A 14,637-nucleotide genomic window follows, 5' to 3' on the forward strand; every position below is an offset into this window, starting at 1 on the left:
GCACTACAGTACTAGTATGAGGTAAATTGAAAAATACTATTTCTTTTGTTTATTTTTACAGTGCAAATATTAGTAATAAAAAATAATATTAAGTGAGCACTGTACACTTTGTAGTGTTGTAATTTCAATCAATATATTTGAAAATGTAGAAAAGAATCCAAAATTATTTAATAGATTTCAATTGGTAGGCTATTGTTTAACAGTGTGATTAATAACAATTTTTTAATTGTGATTTTTTTTAGTTAATCATGAGTTAACTGCGATTAATCCACAGCCCTAATTGCAATATAGCAGTGCTGTGCGTTCGCAATATCAAGCATTCAAAGTTAGAAAATGCAGAGGGTTGCTTATACAACCTTAATTCGGCACCCTTACATGTATGCATTGTGATAGTGTTTAATTATATATTATTTCACAGGACTCCTGCCTCATTTAGTGCACACCTAGTGAGCAGTAGTCAACATTTTGTTTTATCCTCATTGTTCAAGATGTAGCACACACACACCCCTCACCATATTTCATGCTCTGAAGTAGTTAGTTTCCTTCTGAGCTTTTCTGTGGCATTTATACTACTAGTAGCTGGTTCTTTCACCACCTCTTAAAAGTATTTTACAAAGGAGATCAGCATCTGCATGCTTCATAATCAGAAACTGACTACACTACCATTTTTGTCAGTCAAGGATGTGGGGGGAAAAAAAAATCCCTGACCAATGTAAGTTTCTGGTATGGACAGTGCTGTCGGCAGGAAATGCTTTCCTGTCCATGTAGCTAACCCCGCTCATTGGAGGTGGTTTAATTATGTCAGAAGGACAGCTCTTTCCTGCTGGCAAAGATCAGCTACACAGAGGACATTTATAGCAGCACAGCTGTAGCAGAACATCTGTCCAGCTATAAGGTCCATAGTGTAGTGTGAAAGATCCAGGCCAGTTGGGAACAGCAGAATAGAAGGGAGATATACTGGCCACTGGATAATCAGTTTTCTGTTCCCTGAGTGACCAAAGCAGGGGCTGCTCCAGGCTAATGAGAACACCCGACTCCAATTAACCTGCTAAGAGTCAAGCGAGGCAGTTAAGCACCTGACTCTAATTAAGGCCCCTCCAATGCTATAAAAGGGCTCACTCCAGTCAGGCCAGAGGAGAGGATGTGTGTGCATGCAACTGGGAGCAAGAGGCGTGCAAGAAGCTGAGAGTGAGTAGGCAAACTGCTGGAGGACTGAGAAGTACAAGCGTTATCAGACATCAGAAGGAAGGTCTGGTGGTGAGGACAAAGGTGTTGGGAGGCGGCCATGGGGAAGTAGCCCAGGGAGTTGTAGCTGTCACGCAACTGTACCAGGAGGCACTCTAGACAGCTGCACTCCACAGGGCCCTGGGCTGGAACCCAGAGTAGAGGGTGGGCCCGGGTTCCCCCCAAACCTCCCAACTCTTGATCAAACACAGGAGGAATTGACCTGGACTATGGCTTCTACCAGAGGAGAAGGGCCGTTTCCTGACCCAATGGGTGAATCTGTGAGGCGAGCAAATCTGCCAATAAGCACAGGACCCACCAAGGTAGAGGAGGAACTTTGTCACAGTAGACACAGCCTCGTTAACTTATCTTCATCTGTGGAGTGGAAGGATAGTATTATCCCCATTTTACAGATTGGAAACTAAAGCATAGCAGATATCCTGTATTAGGAACCTAAAATTATCATGAACATCATAACTAGCACCCAATTTTGCACAGTACTTTAGCAAAGCTACCAGTGACTTCAGTTATAGCTGTAAGTTCAGCATTTCTGCAAATCAGAGCTCAAAGTATCCTCTCATAGCATTCAGGAAGTAATTAGTGACCCCCTGTGAAAAGTTTGGTTTAAATGATTTGCCTAACATTAGGAACTCTACATTATAGCAGAGGCAGGAATATAAATCAGTTTTCCAAGCTGGTATTCAACTGCCTTAACTAGAAGGCCATCCATTCTCTTCCTGTGATCCCCTATCCCAGTACTACAAATAATATATATCTTCCATCTTCTGTAACAGATGAAGCAGCATCCTACAGGCAACATCCTCCTTTGATACATAATCCCAATTCATCCCCACAGTAGGTCGAGCTCGTGCACTGAATGGATTAGGGGTCATGTGGGAAAAAAAATGTGATTATGTAACTCAAGACTATCAGTGCAGATGCACAAGGTGGCCAAATTAAAGTTTTCACCATCCCCATTTCCCTCACCAGCTTCCAGTCTTTGCACACACATTTGGGCTCTCTATTGCCCAATCAGTCCCAGCCTCCCGTTTCCTCTCCTGCCATGGCCCAGTCACTCTCAAGTTTCCTCCTACTCCCCCAACTCCTTATCTCAACCTAGTCTTTCCCCCCATCCCCGCCTCCCCTTCCTCTTCTAGTTTGGCTTGGTGACAGGAGGTGCAGGTGTTTCCTGTATTCTCACTGCTCTCAATTCCAGTGTCCACCCCTTTCAAAAGCAGTTGTAAGACTTTCCCTGTAAAGGCTGCTCCTCTTCAAGACTGCAGGCATGGGCTGACGTGCAATCTGATCACAATTAGCAGCTGTGAAGGGATACAGCATGTCCAGCAAGGGCAGAACCTTCAGAGATTTTAGCTGCAAAAAATAAATTCTGTACTGAGGATGTGCGAACTGCAATTTTTCAAAGGCTTATAACTTGGCCAAACAAGTAGATTTTCACAGGAATGGCAAAAGGCACATCCCTGACACAAAGTTCACCCCTTGCCAAATTTCAAATCTCTGGTCCAAAGCATGGGGACACTGGTCATCAGAATATTTTAACATAAGCAAAACCACCTTCCCCGCCACCCTTCCCCCACCTCATTCTCAAAACAGCTGAACAGTTTGGGCTGAAATTTTCCAAAAAAATTCAACCTGGGGCAGACACCTGGCATACAAAATTTCACACAAAATAGTTACAGTTTGGCAAGACTATAATCAACTGAAAAAGTCTTAATGCGAAGTGTCAGCCCATATAGGTCGTGCTACCAGCCCCACTTATAATAGTTACTAACATGTAGAAAGATGGTTTTAATGGGAATTATCTTGCATCTTTATAGTAAAAAGAGACATCAGATTCACACAGTTTACAATTACTAAAACTGGACTGAACAATTAAACTTCTTAATTTGTTCAAAATTTGCTTTGCTGTATTTCAAGTCTCCAGATTTCCACAGAAGAGATTAAGAACAATTGTAATATGAAAATGGAATGAGTGAATAAAAACAGCAAGAGATCAAGAAAGCTTTATTACAATTTAATTCTGCATAATTTAAAAATCATTTTAAATCGTTAGTTGCAATACAAATTCCTTTTAAGTATAAAATCAAGTTGCCAGTGTATGTTTCAGTACCACACTTCAATCAGATCATCTTAGGCTCCTCTCATGCAAAGGAGTCCTCCTCACCCTCCCACTTTAACTGGCTCAGAGAACTCCTTTGCTTAGAGAGAGGTCCATTTGCTTGTTCAGATTTACCCAGGTAGCACCAAGAATTCTACAGGTCACAAATTTGGCACTCAAAAGCAGAGCATTGGTTTAAATTCCATATAAATAGCTACCGTTGTGTACTGAACAGAGCATTTGAGTGCTAAAAGTATACATCTAAAAAAGACTGCCTCAGAGCATCCTTTGGACAGAGCACTCCTGAACTGTTCAAATCAATTGGGGGTGGGGTAGGGGGGAAATGTGAACTCTCTCAAAGACAAAAAATGTAAATGATTAGTCTGCTACAAGGATATAAAAACTGAATAGCACAGGAGAGACTGAATTGTCATATGTCAGCTGCATTCCCAGCCACTCAAATATAAAACTTTTATATGGCTGGTTTCAACTGCTCATCTCAATTCTGGAATGTTCTGATCTTATTTGGAAATAGACAAATCCAACCATATGATCAGGGAACTAAGTCAAGTCTCCACTTGTGTGACAATGAACAAAATTGAGGCAAAAAAAAGGAACCAGAACTCTGCACTAGAGTTACAATAAAATAGGTTAAGAATTATAGAAATTTGCAACATCTCAAGCTTAGAGTGACCATTTACAGATTTTGTTAACACATTATCTATCAATGATTGTAATAATGAAAAAAGTTCAAGATATCTGCACACTCCTGAAATTCATTCCTGCAGAGATCAGGCCCTGGAGTAAGGATACCTACTCCTCTTGGCAGAAAATACACAGGAATATCAGATGTTGAAATCAGTCTGTTAATGAGGTACTATGAAGACAGTCAAGAGCTCTCCAAGTTGTTCTAGTCCATGGCACTTTGTGAAGAACAAAAACGAAAATGGTATGTAGAAGGAAACATCTCCAGGCTTCTACAAACATCATGGCATATGGTTATTTGGTCATTCCCAGTAAACTACATTGTTTCATTAGCTAGTCAGACTGATGGCTTGGGTCAACTGTTGCTTGTAATTTAGCCTTTTAGAGTGGTATTTGCTAAATTAATATGCCATCAGTTATAATGGAATTGTAGTTAATGTAAGTTATCAGTACATCAGGCAGAGAGAAAGGCACATCCTCTTCTTTGAGGGGAATTAGGGCAGAGATAGGAACATATCCACCTCATACTTCAATACCACCTAACACAAGGCTAATTTAATATTTCTCTGAATCCTAATAGCCTTACAGTTGCCAACTTGCCGGCATCTTGCCGCAATGAGAAGAGAGAGCTCATTCCATATAGTGCAGGCATAACACACATTTTTGTATAGGTGAGATATCTGTACGAAACTGAGATCTGAACCACTAACACAGGCTGCTCCCAAATACAGTCAGTGGCACCCAAGCAAGGAATGGGATTATTAATTTCAGTACACAAAACCCAGTCCCAGCATCCTTGCATTAATACAAAATATCTTATACAACACATCAATTTCAGATCTGCAAGTTGCAGGGGCTAGTCTTTAATGGAGGTTTCATACTGCTGCTTTTTTGCTCATCCTAGGTGTTGAGAGTATACATAGACTTCTGAAGATAAAAGCCAGTGACTATTCACAAAGGGGTAGGAACAGTTACTGAAGTGTTTAAATAGAGCTTCAGCTAAAGTACTTTATTATAATGTGTGACCAGCTAGTGTGGAGAGCAGAATTATTTTTAAAATGCTCTAGCCCAGGTAACCGTATCTACCATAGCTGGCCAACCATTAAAAAACAGTTTAACTGGAACCATAGTTAAACATGGTTCGTGGCTTCATGTAATAGGACATACACAATTCCAAGACATGATCTGCCATGAACTCTCATGCAATGATGCAGGGGCTAATTATGGTAGGGGGAGAGAGAACTAATTCCTCAAGAGCAACAGCCTCTTTCCAACTCTCTGGAATTCTCCTAAAAGGTAGGGGGATGTGCATGTCATACTAGGAAATCCGCTTTGAGAATGTCATCCCAATTACCTCAAGCAGTATGAAGAGAGAACAGTAACTCCACTGTCAGAATTTAAAATACCTTTTTAGAGGGGGAAGAGAATCTCTAATGCAGTTAAGACAACTATGGCAGACCTGCATTTTGTTACCATCTCACCTCTCTGTTCCTAAATAACCAGAGAATCATTTATTTGAGTTACTGTTATCCAGAATTCCACATATCAGGAGGTGCCAACTTCTGATCTTAATATTAATGAAACCATTTCAGGAGTTCCTTATGTCTGAACCACTGGACTAACGAGTGGTTTTCATTAACTTTCATACTTTATAGTAAAAAATGTGATTACTTGTAAGTCTCTCAATACTGAAAGCATTTTCAAATTTACACAAATGGTTTTCAAATTTCATGTTGTCAAATTAAGGCAATAATTAGAAAGCCAGACTCTTTTCTGGTAGACCAAGTTGATGAGTCAGTAAGGGCCAGAAGCAGCAGGAACTACATTTAAAGCAAAATTATCAATATCTCTCTCTTTCAGCAAGGCCAATAACTGAAGTTTGTCTAGCAAAGGAAAAGTTTGGCTCTGAAGAAGTCCCCTCCTCCTTCATTGAAAAGAATGGAAGCCAACTGAACTCTGGAGATGTTGGAGACTCTGGAACTTTAGAAGATGGATAGATATCTGATCACTCTCTCACTAGTCTGGAATGAACTGGTTTGTCTCAGTTTCCCTGAAGCAGTTACCAAACTGCAAGAATATACTTTGCATGAACCATTTCTGTTTAGAGCTGTTAGTGCAAGATGCAAATCTTCGATTAAAAAAAAGGAGCCCACCAAGATCCCTGTCAGTCTTTATTTCACTTCAAATATCCATCATCTTCGGCAACTACAACAGGACACACTTTTTTGTGTTTTTCTTTGTCACTGGGTATAAAACTGCACGCACAGCTTCAGCAAACACCTCTCGAACCCCCTCCTGGTTCAGAGCTGAGCATTCCAAATATTTTACTGCTCCAATCTGTTTGGCCAGTGAAGTTCCCTGTTGTGGGGTAGTGGGAGCCAAGCTTTGCTCCTTCAGCTTTTTAACTGTTTCCACATCACTTCGTAAGTCCCTTTTGGTGCCAACTAAAAGGATTGGAACATTAGGACAGTGGTGAGAGACTTCAGGGTGCCATTTGTGCCGAACATTTGCATAAGAGGAGGGACTTCCAATGGAAAAACAGATGACAAATACATTGGTTTGAGGGTATGAGAGGGTACGCAGACGGTCATATTCCTCCTGGCCTGCAGTGTCCCAGAGATTTAGACTAACTGTCCGGCCATCCACAGTCATCTGGGCACTATAGTTGTCAAACACAGTGGGTATGTACTCCTCTGGAAAGGCATTGGTGGTGTAGCTGATGAGAAGACAGGTCTTTCCCACTGCACCGTCTCCAACAACTACGCACTTTATTGTCTGCATTCTTTACCCAGAAATGGAGAATCCTGCCAAAAACAAGAGACAAAAGTCAGAAAGAGCTGACTCATTTATAGGAATTTTAAAACACCAAGCGCAGAAGGTTTCTCTAATACCATGCCTACAACATTTCTAATAACTCATTTTTGGTAGTAGACACAGCATGCTCGATGCTAAACACACACAGGAAAGGCAGTCACCACTAGGAAAGTTTACACTCTAGAACAGTGGTTCTCAGACTTATTTGATCATGCCCCGCTTCTTTGTGTCTGTAGTAGTTTATGTCCATCTTTCCCCCCCAGTAGATATCAATTAAAAAAAAACATGCAACTCTCACTAACTATTACAAACAGTACGGCATTGATTCATACAGAGCCAACGATCCATTGTAATAAGGACAAAAGCAAAATTGCAATGCTTAAAATTAAATGGGCACACTGCATTGTAGCAAACAGATTAATGTACAGATGGCAATGACTTGTATAATGCTGTTCAAGCTTAACAGAAAACCATCAAAATGAACAGCACCATCCAGAGTCAAATGCACAGTGCCATCTGAAGATCTGATATGTCTGGAGGAATCAGCTTTGCTAGTTATTTGTTGCTGTGGGTAAAATGTGCGCAGTAAGGGTCCTCCCCTCGCCCCAAAGCGTCTCTCACATCCCCCAAAATGTATTCCATACCTCTCCCCAGTTTGAGACCCTCTGCTTTAGAAAGAATCAGTAGAAGCAGGGGAGAGGAAAAGAGGTACAACATACAAATTGAGTGGTCACGTGGCAATTGGACACATCCTGATTATTTATCTAAATAAAAATAAGTTAGCTGAATACCTACAATCTAGCCTTAACCAGCCAGATAATTTCTTGTAGGTAATCTAGACATGAGTCTTTAGGCGAGATCTGACTGCAGAGAAAGGGATTTGGGGTCTTGTGCCCCACAGCAAGATGTTCTCTGTCACTTGTGGTATCCCACGGCTCAGCCCCCTACAGGCTATCCTTGTTCTCTACTGCCTATAACAGTAGTAACACAGAGAAGGCTATAGGAGTTCAACTGAATAGGATTCAATGCAGATGAGGCAAATGCGCTAGTAAGATGTATGAACTCTGCCTATAAAACAAGTAATTCACTCAGCACCAGTTACATCGTACTGTAGAGTATTCAGACCACACCAATAAAAGGTTTAGAAAATAGAACCTAGGAGGAAAACTTGATACATCTGTTCTTTGAACTACAATCAGACTGCTACCATGTGACTCTGAATACGCGAAGAACTGTTCTAAACAGGCCAAAACCAGATTATTCTCACCAATCATTGACAGAATAGGCAGGAACTAACGTGCTGCAGCAAAGAAAGCTCATATTAAGTACTAGGAAAACCCTAATACACTAAGAAGAGTTCAGCAGTAAAATAAGCTTCCAAAAGCAGGTTGTAGAATCACTACTGGAGATATCAGAGACTAAGGTCTTGTCTACACTCCAGAGTTGTGTCAATGGAAGTTAAGCCAACAATCAAAGACCGCTCTAATTACATCACTTTTGCACATTCACATAACGCTCCTTCTATTAGCAGAGCGCATCCACAATTGGTGCTCTAGCATCAACAGAGTAATGCACTATGGGTAGCTATCCCACTGTACTACTCGCCACCCTCTGCAGCTAGGAGTTGTGGGAAGGCGGAGCGGATCACAGTGCATCATGGATACCGGCTCAACGTCCCATGATGCAGCTTTTTCTGTCCCATCACTCTATGGGCTTCCGAGTGCCATTTTTCAACAGCCTGTTTACAGTGCGCCCATCATCTCTGTCTGAAAGGATGGATCCTGCACTGCTCTCTACTGTTGTGGTCACTGTTATGAATACGTCATGGCTGGTCATGCAGTATATCATTAGCAGCTCCCAATCTAAATAGGGATCTGAGGTGCCTGACCTGCTGTGTGCAATGGAGAGCAACACCACCAGATTACTTTTGGCATTCACTGAGCTGCTGCACATGGTGAACCATCGCTTTTGGGCTTGGGAAACAAGCACTGCGTGGTGGGATTGCATCGTTAGGCAGGTCTCGGATGACAAGCAGTGGATGCAGAACTTTCAGATGCGGAAAGCCACCTTCCTGGAACTGTGCGTGGAGCTTGGTCCAGCACTGCAGTGCAAAGACACCAAAACGAGAGCTGCCCCCTCTGTGGAGAAACATGTGGCGATCACTCTGTGGAAACTAGCAACTACAGACTGTTACCGGTCAGTCATGAATCAGTTTGGTGTCCAGAGTTGGGACTGCGTTATCGCAAGTGTGCATGGCATTCTGCTACAAAGGACTGTGACTCTTGGAAATGTGTGTGAAATAGTGGCTGGCTTTGCGGCAACGGGATTTCCAAACTGCAGCAGGACAATAGATGGCACGCATATCCCAATTTTGGTCCCGGACTATCTTGCAAAGGAGTACGTTAATAGAAAGCGGTACTTCTCTATGGTATTGCAGGCACTTGTGAATCACTGTGGGCGTGTCACTGTCATCAATGTGGGGTGGTCCAGGAAGGTGCATGACCCACGCATCTTCAGGAACATTGGCCTGTACAGAAAGCTGCAAGCAGAGACTTTCTTTCCAGACAAGATTCCAATGGGGGATGTTGAAATGCCCATAGTGATCCTGGGAGACTCAGCGTGCCCTCTACTCCCATGGCTCATGAAGCCTTATATAGGAAACCTGGACAGCAGCAAGGAGCACTTCAACAATAGGCTGAGCAGGTGCATAATGATCATAGAATGTGCCTTCGGCAGATTAAAAGCACACTGGCACTGCCTTTATGGCAGATTAGACCTAAATGAGGAAAATATTCCCATGGTCATAGCAGCCTGCTGTACGCTGCATAATATTTGTGAGGCTAAGGGTGAAAAGTTTCCCTGGGGGTGGAGCATGGATGCGGATCACCTGGTGGCTGATTTTGAGCAGCCAGATACCAGGGCTATTAGAGGGGCACAACAGAAGGTTATTTGAATCCTGGAACCTTTTAGGCACCATTTTGACAATGAGCACCAGCAATGTGTCTTTCTATACAGCACTCTGCCATGCTTTGTTAACTTGCCGCCTTGCATGAAAATTTTGATGATTCCTGATCGTGATTTGTAGTCAGCAAATGATCAACTTGCAACTGTGTATTAATTCCAGCAGCAACCACTGTGTGTAGGAGACAAATAAAGATTGATTATTTTTCAGAGAGTATGTTTTTATTAAATACCAATTAAAAACACACCAAAAACACTCGGTGGAAAGGGAGATAACAGTGAAGGGCAGTGTCCTGATGTAGGCTCTCACAGCTGTGTATAACTCCAGCTATCATTTTGGAAACTGTCTGAAGGGGTGGAGTCAACAGGGTACTGAGATGGACTGGGAAGATGGAAGAAATGTCAGAGGAGTTTGGGGAGGGCATGACAAGCAGCTCTATATCAGCTGAAGGGGGGGGGAGAGAGGGGAGAGAAGAGCATGCATGTGTTCTGCCTGCAGTGGGATTACAGACTTCAACATCTCCATTTGCTCCTCCATCACTTTTATCATCTGCTCCTGGCCCATTAAAATTCACTCCTGGCTCTCCTTCCTGTCCTGCCTATTTTATAATTTTCACTTATATTCTCCCTCCACACCCTGTGTTCTTGTTTCTCAGCATTTGAGGATTGAAGCACCTCTCAAATCATGTCCTCCTTACTCCTCCTCGGCTTCCTTACCTGGCAGAGGCACTCTGCCAGTATGTAGTGGGTTCCCCTGAAGGCCACATCTGCACAAGCACAAGAAACAACAAATAGAACCATGATTGTTAGTGCACTCACAGCTTCAAATCATTATAGTAAAATGCACCTTTTAAAATATGAAATCAGTTTCTCACTGTCCCTTGGCAGGAACACAGCTCGGCCAACGCCCTAAACATGGTGAGTTTGGTCGGGGAAGGCAGGGCGCTCAAGATGGGGCAAAGGATCACTGCAAGCAACTAGGAACAAAACTGTAAATTTTGCCACCAATTTTCCACAGGCAGGGATCATTGAAGTCAATACCTCACTCCAGCAGGTAAGCAAGGATGCATCTCCTGCATGCGTGTGGCTAGGATCCCTATGCAGCTCACCTCTGTGCTGCTTTGGTCCCCGCACAAGTGATTGCCAATTGGCACAGGAAAGTTTCCTACAATGGGGGAAAGAACAAAACAGCTCTGCCAAGGAACCTTCAGCAGAGGATTGGTGAGAAAAGTTACCCAGAAAAGTTTCCTAGAGATTTCACTAGAGGAGTCCCATGAAATCTCGGTTTGCATTAACACACTGTCATACCTCACTGCATAGCTGCACAGGGGAATGTGAACCACATGCAAACACAGCTAGTCTTGTACATTTCTATCCCTTCACCCACTTCTAGCATATAACAAAGCAAAGGATGGCTCTACCTCATATAACTGAGCAGCATCAACTCAAAAAGATCACTCACCAGAGCTTCCCTCTCCTGCATCATGCACATCAGGGACGGATTGCTGGGACTGGCTCGAACCTGCCTGGGTCAAGAAGAGGTCCTGGCTCGCCACGGTACCGGATGACCCCATTTGCCTGTCCCACCTCGTCCTCCAACTCAACCTCCTTGTCCACAACTTCATCCTCAGGCTTGAGTCCGCTGTCTCCAGCCGCTGCCCCATCCCCCCGCCCCCAGTATCCACAGGGATCTTGGTGGTGAAGGTGGGGTCACCACCGAGGATGGTGTCTAGCTCCTTATAGAAATGGCAGGTCTCCAATGCAGCATCAGAGCAATGTTTGATTCCCTTGCCTTCTGGTACACCTGCCTCAGCTCCTTTATCTTCACATGGCACTGATGCATGCCCTGTTCATAGCCCTTATCCAACATGCCACGAGAAATCTGACTGTGGGTATCAAAGTTCCTATGGCTGAAGCTGAGCTGGGACTTCACAGCCTCCTCTCCCCACAGAGCCAGCAGATCCAACAACTCAGGTGTGCTCCAAGCAGGAGAGTGTTTGCTGCATAGAGCTGCCATGATCAGCTGGAAAGATGCAATGTGAGCTCTCCATGCCAAGCAAACAGGAAGTGGAATTACAACAATTCCTGGACCTTTAAAGGAGGAGGTGCAGATGCCTGTGTACCTGGGTGCAGGGCAGTTGAGTTCAAACTGCTGACCAGAGCAGCCAGGATGGGCATTGTGGGACACCTCCTGGAAGCAATTTACAGCAACATAACCAAGTCCAGTGTCTACACTGACACTTTGACTATATAACTTTGCCACAAAAAGCTCAACACCTCTCACTGAGGTGGTTTTATTTTATCGGCAAAGCTGGATAGTTTTGTCGGTGAAAGGAGAATTATACTGTGTACATCTCCATTGTTTTGTTGACAAAAGATGACTTTTGTCGACAAAACTCTGTAGTGTAGACAAGGCCTAAGACTTTACGCTCACACCCCTTAAGAAACATTATGATATGCTGACTTAAAGCAGGGGGCTTAGCTAGATGGCCAAGCAGAGAATTCCTCAAATCCAACCTATTCTATCTCTCGCCATCATATGATTACCATCATTTTCAATCTGGACTTTACAGACCTGAAGCTCCTGCTGTTCATCTTCAGGCACAAAAGTTGGCTGTACATTTTCATGCTGGAGTTTCTATTGCTAAGTCTAAACAGGAATGAACCTGCTGCATGTATCTGCCTCCCCACCCAAATACCTTTGAAGCACTACTTATAGTCCTTGACTCCCAAACTGCAGACAATCAGTTGCTTCCAGTCAAGACAGAAAGTGAGTGACTACATTGCTATTACAAAAAATGAAAAGATACCACAAAACATAGTTCTGAAACCATGTTATTAAAATTATTAAAACATGTATAAAAGTTGCAAAGTTCTTTTCCTCCAACTCCATTCTTGACAACCCCCGCCCCATTTCTAAAAGTCATCAATAATCTCTTACTAACCAAATTTCAGGGTCTCTCCTCTGCCCTTATCCTTACCCTTGACATTATCAATCATATCTGCATTGACATCTTATCTACACTAGGCTTCCACAATACTGTCTTCTGGTTTTCCTCCCATGATCAGTATACTTTAATATTCTGTATTAGCTGGATACAAGTTACTTAACTTTTGGTACACAATAGATCTGAACAGACGCTCAAATAACTTTTCAGTCAGGTTAGTGCTTGGCAAACTGGAGGATCCCAAAATTCTTTGCAAACTGTACACATATTCACAACTAACACACAGCCACCTCTGCAGAACATGGTAGAAATTCTGCTCCAGAAATCACCTAGCAGGTTTGGCGAGGAAACAAAAAGTAGGTTTTGAGCATTTTTGTTTATTTGTTTTAATATCAAACGGAAAGAGGAAATTTAGGTAGACATAAGTCATGTAAATTGGAATCTAGCCAAGATTCTGGGCTAAAACACCCCAATTCTTGCAACAACAACTATTAAAAAGGTGGATCTTGCTGCAACATGTACATCTAACTGTTCAAACATGCCAGCCAGAATCAGTGTCAGGACTAGAGTTTAAGATCATAAAAATATTTTAAAAGTTGAATTACTAAAAAGTGGCAAACATCAGTGATCAGCTACCTAGAGTCATAATTGAAAGTAGAGTTATGTACATTATATTGGGGTGGTGGCACTTCTATTATTAAGATTGCACCAGAATTTCCATTTCAATAGGTATGAAAAAGGCCTATACAAAGAATGTAACTGATCCTCTAACTCAAAACAAAGAGGTTTTTTTGTAGTTTGCGCACTGCTTGAATTGTCTATGGCAGTTTGTGGTGATAAACTAAAAGGTAATTACGACTGTTTAAAGAGTGTCATGTGACTTTTTTTCTAGTATGACTTTTTTATAATCCCTTTTTAAAAACAGAGGGGTAGCCGTGTTAGTCTGGATCTGTAAAAGCGGCAAAGAGTTCTGTGGCACCTTATAGACTAACGTATTGGAGCATGAGCTTTCGTGGGTGCATCCGAAGAAGTGGGTATTCACCCACGAAAGCTCATGCTCCAATACGTTTGTTAGTCTATAAGGTGCCACAGAACTCTTTGCCGTTTTTAAAAACGGACTAGAGCAATCTTAACCATAACATAGTTTTTGTGATTATACTAAAGTATATAGTAATTTTCTGTAGGGACAAAGTATATTCATTTTAACTAGTTCATAAAACTTTGAATGTCCAATTGAGGTACTCTTCCTGTTCTAAACAAAAACAAAACCCAGGCAAGAGATGAAGAGATCCTGGTTTAAAAAACCTGCTGGTCCCGGTCAATTACAGTGATCTATTCAATTATCCCCCAGTCTTTATATGGGAAGTAGAATCCTGGCTATATTTTTTCTCTGGATAAAGTTATTTGTACTTTATTAAAATAGGCTTTTATTAGCGGGACATAAGTTACCTTAAATTTTGGTACATAAAAATCTACACAGGTAACTCAAACATGTATGTGTATCATGAATCCCACTGTGATGACTGCATTGTTATGTAATGCATAGCAGAATCAAACGCCAAGGAAGTTCACTATGTTATATTTAAAAAAAAAAACACTGAAGTTAACTTAGCCTTTCATACAAATCTCTAAATTCTATTTTTTAACCAGTTTCAGAGGAGTAGCTGTGTTAGTCTGTATCAGCAAAAACAATGAGGAGTCCTTGTGGCACCTTAGAGACTAACAAATTTATTTAGGCAGAAGCTTTCGTGGGCTATAACCCACTTCATCAGATGCATGGAGTGAAAAATATAGTAGGCAGGTATAAATATACAGCACATGAAAAGATGGGAGTTGCCTTAGCAATTGGGAGACAGGCCAGACCTCGCT

General features: G+C 42.2%; 1 protein-coding gene across 6 annotated transcripts in view; it reads right to left on the minus strand.

Moving 5' to 3' along the window:
• Window positions 1-3,229: 3,229 nt before the first annotated feature.
• Window positions 3,230-14,637, minus strand: part of LOC123377673 (rho-related GTP-binding protein RhoG-like) — a 28,383-nt gene continuing 16,975 nt past the window's right edge. For 4 of the 6 annotated variants that reach the window (XM_045030852.1, XM_045030848.1, XM_045030851.1 and 1 more), the window contains exon 2: window positions 3,230-6,849. In XM_045030852.1, coding sequence (XP_044886787.1) covers window positions 6,251-6,826 — 576 coding nt within the window. In that variant the 5' untranslated portion in view covers window positions 6,827-6,849 and the 3' untranslated portion in view covers window positions 3,230-6,250. Of the gene's footprint in view, window positions 6,850-10,495; window positions 10,588-14,637 lie in introns of those variants that run through there. The other 2 variants (XM_045030849.1, XM_045030850.1) reach the window with 2 other exon arrangements.

Source organism: Mauremys mutica, chromosome 9 (genome assembly GCF_020497125.1).
Source record: "Mauremys mutica isolate MM-2020 ecotype Southern chromosome 9, ASM2049712v1, whole genome shotgun sequence".
NCBI lineage: Eukaryota > Metazoa > Chordata > Testudines > Geoemydidae > Mauremys > Mauremys mutica.